General features: G+C 35.7%; 1 protein-coding gene across 1 annotated transcript in view; it reads right to left on the reverse strand.

Moving 5' to 3' along the window:
- Nucleotides 1-3,606: 3,606 nt before the first annotated feature.
- Nucleotides 3,607-6,561, reverse strand: part of blk (BLK proto-oncogene, Src family tyrosine kinase) — a 21,389-nt gene continuing 18,434 nt past the window's right edge. Inside the window, exons 13-15 of the mRNA XM_056481714.1 lie at nt 4,653-4,803; nt 4,173-4,304; nt 3,607-4,060 (exon numbers count right to left, since the gene is read on the reverse strand). Of these exons, the coding sequence (XP_056337689.1) occupies nt 3,858-4,060; nt 4,173-4,304; nt 4,653-4,803 (486 nt within the window). The 3' untranslated portion in view covers nt 3,607-3,857. The remainder of the gene's footprint in view (nt 4,061-4,172; nt 4,305-4,652; nt 4,804-6,561) is intronic.

Below are 6,561 nucleotides of genomic sequence, written 5' to 3' on the forward strand. Positions count from 1 at the left end.
TAAACCCTGCAGGGACACCGGCCCTTCAGGACCAAGATTGGTGATCTCTGTTCTACAGTGTGTATGTGAAGTTTCAGCTTAAAATACTACACAGCTATAAATTTTTATAACTCTTTGAAACTGACTCTTTTAGGCTTTGATCCAAATGATGCTATTTTGGTGACTGTCGCTTTAAATTCAAATGAGATTTTTTTAAAAGAGAGCAGAGCTTCAAACGGCTGTGCCTTATCATGGTGGGGAATTCAAACAGGTAATGTTATCTCTGTGGGAAAAAAAACCTGAAAATGTGAAAAGAAGTGTCTCAGAAGAAGGGTGCAATGTAGACTATGATGTTCGTTTGTGCATCCTAAAACTCCACATTTAAATTCTTTCCTCACTCAGGACTGTTTGTGCTAATGAGAGCGAGATTGTCACTAATGGGCTGGGTTTTCCCCCTAAGGGAGAATGTCAAACAAAGTGTTTCTTCACATCGAGTGTGATTAAAAAATATATATATAATATTGCTTAATTTTTTTACCATTAGATAAATATTCACACACTGATGCCACACAACTGTATTTAAACTCATTATAATGAGATTTTTTTTATAATACTTCTTTATTCGCTTTATTCTAAACAAGACGACAGAGAAAATTCAAAACAGAAAGAAACTTCTGTATATTAGCAGCTTGTCTAACATTAAAGGGCAGATATATCTGTTCATGTCAGCGCCAGTGGTGTAGTGGTTAGTGCGTCGACACAGGCACTCTAGTGATCATGGTGACCCAAGTTCAATTCCCGCCTCGTGGTCCTATGCCGATCCTTCCTCTCTCTCTCTGCTCCCCATGCTTTCCTGTCAATAATCTCTACTGTCCTATACATTAAAGGTGAAAACCCCGAAAACATAATTATTAAAAAAAAAGAAATGTCAGTTCATCCAGCCTGATCTCACGAGAAAACGTAAGTATTTTACATTTTGTCAGTTTAGTGGCTAATTTGTACGAATTCGTACGAGTTCAGTCGTACGAAATTGTACGATTTTAAAAAGGAGGCATGGCACCTAACCCCACCCCTGAACCCAACCGTCATTGGGGGATGAGCAAATCGTACTAAATTGTACGAATTAGATCGTACGAATTCATACGAAATAGCCACCAAATCAAAAAGTTACGAATTGCTGTGAGATTGTGTTGGTTCATCACACTAGAAATCTCAGCACGGACTACTGCCAATTGACTGATGATTTACTTTCTTATACAGCTCACATTGAACAAAATAATTTGTTTCTAACAATTTCCATTATCTTACAATTGGGCTACATTTTACCAAAGTAGCGAGGTGCTGTACCTCTACACCCATATTAAAGATAAGGATGCTACCATTTTTACAGCACCTTTAATAAATGCAACTTAATGTAGAGTGCTTAGCATAACTGAGTACACCCCATTTTGAAAATGAATATTTGTATCCATTTCTCAGTGAATATAGGCAATGTATTTTGGTGCATTAACATACAACAGATTTATTAAACAGATATTTTTATTAAAATACTATTTTAGTCACAGAACCTATTTAGAAATTAAAAGATAATTCAATTAAATTCAATTAAAGTAAAATATTGCAAAAGAAATTACAACCTACAAAATTCTTCAATTTTTTGCTTCTTTTGATTTTTCCTCTTTTTAAAATTTGTATTTATAATTTTTCTATAACATATAAATGTGAGTGTACTAGTTTTTGGACCGTTATCATAAGTTATTTTGTTAGATAAGCTCCAGATTTGGCTTCAGTATAGTGACTAATCTAATGTGTATGCACATATATAATATTGTATAGCTTCCTATTAAAAATATGAATTTAAAAGATAGATTTGTGAGGGGTGTACTCATATGTGCTGAGCACTGTATGCAACAATAACAAAATCCCAAGGTACTTTCATTTTTTATAACTAAACTTGTAATATTATGAATATAACATGCACCTTGTTACCAGTTGTGTTGTAGAACTTATAAGCAGACTGCTTTCAGATGTTAGTCGGGTGCCCTGGACCATGTCCTTGTGAATAAACTGACACAATTTAAATTTAATTTAAACATAAATTTCATTTAAGTTGTTTATTGCCAAAGTAATTGCCAGAAATGCAATAAAAAGGTCGATTGCAAGTCGATTCAAGGTGTGTCCCAACTTTTCTGCTTGCGTTCATGAAATTTTCCAGTTAAGGCTCATTGGAAATAGCCTACACGCCTCAACCTACATTTTTTGCGAAATGTAAAAAGTGTATTACACATGTCAGATTAAAAAGTCCACTAGAGAGCGGTGGTGCTGCCTACACTTTTGTAAATCTTAAATGTTCATTTTACCTTAACTGCAGTCAAACTTATGATTAATTCAGTTTTTGTAGTTTTACAAATTTCCAGGCTTGAGCACGTTTTTCCATTGAGCCCATGTTGAAGTTTTCAGTAAGGGGCTACAAGTGCTGCAGTTAATGCAAATTAAAAAGGTAGTCTGTAGCCACAGTTGGCCTGCTCAAAAAAACTAAAAAAAACAAACACACAAAGCAATACCAGAGATCTGACATCATCAGAGGCAAACAGTGTTTACATTTTTTTTGAAGGAATTAAACAAATGGCCTATTAGTTAGTCTCAAACATCACACCCACTGACCGCTGGCTGAATATCTGATGCATAAGGTTCAGAAAATTGAAAAGTCATCATCCAATTGGATGAATCCCCATATAAAATCCAAATGTATTTATGTCATTAGCTAACAATCCAGCTAATAAATCATCAAAATGTCAAACTTTTTCATCGGAGAAGAAATCGGTTGTGTTTACCACTGTGATTAACTGATGCTTATCATAATGGACTAAACTCTGGATTTTCAAAACTATGTGTAGTTTGGATGTTCCTTAGCCAAAAACAATGTTTCCATCCAAAAATGTGAATTAACTTTATCCACAAAACTTGAATATTGCATAAAATTTGTGCGAATTAAGCAGCATTTTCATCCAATGAGTCAAAGAGAACAAAATCGTCACATCCTGATTAACTGGTGCCAAATATCAACAGTAAAAACTGAATTTGCTGTGGTAGGAGAATCTGCTTTAATCTTTTCTTCATTTAATCAATGACTTGCACCTCAGAAGGCAATCCTGACATGCAGTGAATGTGCGGTTGTGTTTGAAGGCGTGAGACACAGAGCACAGATACTCTTGATTCTCGAGGTCATTAATAATATAATAACACTAATACTGAAATGGTTATGGCATTTTAGAATGACCAAAACAACATTTCAGATGTTTTACAGTGTGCTGAGCCTGCTGGTTTGTCCATTCACACACATTTTTATCATCACATGATATCTCATTACAAAATCACATGACCTTTTTTAATACGCATACTGGAATTTGTTCAGTAAAAGTATTTCCATTGTAGTTTAAGCGCATCTTTTCTCATCGAATAAAAAGTTTATCCTACTCAGTTATGCATATGTTTTTTATGCGCATCTCCAAAATATGCATCGAAATAGGTTGATGGAAACGTAGCTACTGAAAGCCTTGAATGAGTACAAACCTTCTGCCATCAATCTGAATGTCTGGCCAAACAAGACTAAATTACAGTCTGGACTAAGTTAAATATTTTATTGAAAACAATACAGACTTCAGCTTGAAAGAATAATGAAACATCCTAATATGTAAAACGAAAATCAAAGAAATAGATGGAAAACAGTGAAAATGTGTCAAATAAAATATTTACTAATATACAACGAGGCAGTTTTCTTGCTACAGTATATTCCCCATAATCCATTTCGATGTGGATTTAGTCCATTGTGTCTTTTGTACATCCTCATTACAGTTCATGCAGATTCCACATGGAGGTTATGGCTGCATCTCATACTGGCCTTCAGTAGCAATGAAGAAGTCATTGAGAGTGTCCTGCAGGTATTCAAAAGTAGGCCTGTCCTCTGGCCTTTCCATCCAACACTTTGCCATGATGTCATAGAGCTCTCCCGGACATGCGTCTGGACACGGCATCCTGTAGTTCCTGTCAAGGTTACGGATCACCTCTGGATTCGTCATGCCTGAAATTGTGAAAAAAAAAAATGGCAACATGGTTGTTCAAGATCTTCTCATCTCTCCCACGCAGCACAGCTCTGAGTGGAAATCAAAACCCAAGGGAGAAAAACTCATTACCTGGATACGGTACCCGGCCATATGTGACAATCTCTGTTAAAAGAATTCCGAAGGACCACACGTCTGACTTAATGGTGAAAGTACCGTAGTTGATGGCTTCAGGAGCTGTCCACTTAATAGGGAACTTTGCACCTGATCAATAAAACAAGACGCAATGATAGGTCACGAATGGTGGTGTGGAACAGATACTGTAAGCATGCATGGAAAACAAATTCATATTTTATTTGAACCATAAATTGAAATTACTATAAATAAAGCCACAGTGATCATGCGATCATGCTGTAAAGTGGAAAAAAGTCACCACGGAAAGTTCAACACAGTAAGAAGGTGGCGTTTTTGAATATCAGCAGCTCATATCAAACTTTAAAAATCAGATACTGTATGTCTGTGCATCATATTAGAAACCAAATGCCAGAACTGACTTGTGTTTGTCAATTTGTGGTAGTGTAAAAAATTGCATGTATACATTGGTGTACTTACCCTCTTGTGCAGTGTATTCTGTTTCTATGATCCTGGCAAGACCGAAGTCAGCTATTTTACAGTGCAGGGTCTCTGAGACGAGAATATTAGCGGCACGCAGGTCTCTGTGAATGTAGTTTTTTCTCTCGATGTAAGCCATGCCCTCCGATATCTATGAGTTGAGAAAAAAATATTTATTTAAAGGGTGAGTTCAACATCAAAATTAACCATTTACTTATCATTTACTCACACTCAATGGATTTAAACTTTTATGAATTTCTTTCTTCTGTTGAACACAAAGAAAGAAACTTGTTTGGGTTTGAAACTAGTGGAGGATGAGTAAATTATTTTTTTCATTTTTGGGTGAATTATCAATTTAAGCACTCTGGCAATTGAAATCTACGGTACTATTTGATGAATTTTTTTATTGTTTTTTTCTCAACATTAAAACAAGACATCTATACATCTGAACATCACATTAAAACAAAACAACTCCAGGACAACAATCAAAACTTAAAATTAATAACAACATTGAAAAAAAATCATCAAAAAAAGAGGGGGGGGGTAGTATAGAGTATAATTATTTACATACAATATCAACAGTAGGGATGTAACGATTGTGCGTCTGACAAACTTTGTGCAAATACTGCAAAAAGACGTTTACTTACACTGAACAATGAATATGATGCACATAAACCATCAGCGCAGTGAAAAACTACTGTCACAGATGTCTATATGCAAATAAATATCAATAAACCATGTGGACCGGATGATTTGCAGCCTCGCTTGCTCTAACAAGTGCTACAGAGATCACATGGTGCATCAGTGTTTTCATAGCGAATGTGTGAAGATATTTTTCAGACTGAAAGAGAAATGTGTTCTGTTACAGAAGCAGGTATTAGAATATTTTTACTGTCTCCTTTTCAAATTAGTTTATGCATATTTTAATAATTAGCTTATTATATTAAAAAAGTTCAAGATGATCTTTTCTTAAGTGTATCACACTGATATTTATATAATTAATTATAAAAGTAATATTAATTATTCACCTTCATAATCATGTTCAACTCCTGTCTCTATTCTACTCATTTTCTTTTCGGCTTAGTCCCATTATTAATCAGGTATCGCCACCGCAGATTGAACCACCAACTTATCCAGCATATGTTTTATGCAGCGGATGCCCTTCCAGCTGCAACCCATCTCTGGGAAACACCCATACACACTCATTCACACACATACTCTACAGACAATTTAGCCTACCCAATTCACCTGTACCACATGTCTTTAGACTCAGGGGGAAACCGGAGCACCCGAAGGAAAACCCATGACAACACAGGGAGAACATGCAAACTCCACACAGAAATACCAACTGACCCAGCCGAGGCTCGAACCAGCGACCTTCTTGCTGTGAGGTGACAGCACTACCTACTGCGTCACTGTGTCACCTCTAGTCTTAAAATTAGTTTTTTATGCCTGCGGCCAGTCCCCTTGATCAGAGGGACTATTGACCACCTCTGTACATATTGTTCTCCGGTTTAGGAAAGGCTTACCTCTCCACACCAGCTATCTCAGTCCTCAGTGAAAGAGTTTTTTTTTTTTTTTCAGCAGGGGACATTGTAAATGTGCAAAGTTCTCAGCCTATGCCAGAAAACAGAGATATTCTGTATTGTAGTTTGTATTGTCCTTTTTTTGTAAATTGTTAAAATAGCAATTTAGTTATGGCAGAAAATATATTATATTTTGCAAAAATGTGCAGCATTTAGGAAAAAAATGAAAGGACTCTTCACCTTAAATTTGTTTTAAATAATTTTGGTAAACAATCGTGACTAAATCGTGAGATTAGCATTGTAAATCGTATCGAATCGTGAGTAAGGTGAATCATCCCTAATCAACAGTAATTTACTATTTAACCTTTAACCTATTTAAGTTC

This window comes from Danio aesculapii, chromosome 20, assembly GCF_903798145.1.
Source record: "Danio aesculapii chromosome 20, fDanAes4.1, whole genome shotgun sequence".
Taxonomy (NCBI): Eukaryota; Metazoa; Chordata; class Actinopteri; order Cypriniformes; family Danionidae; genus Danio; species Danio aesculapii.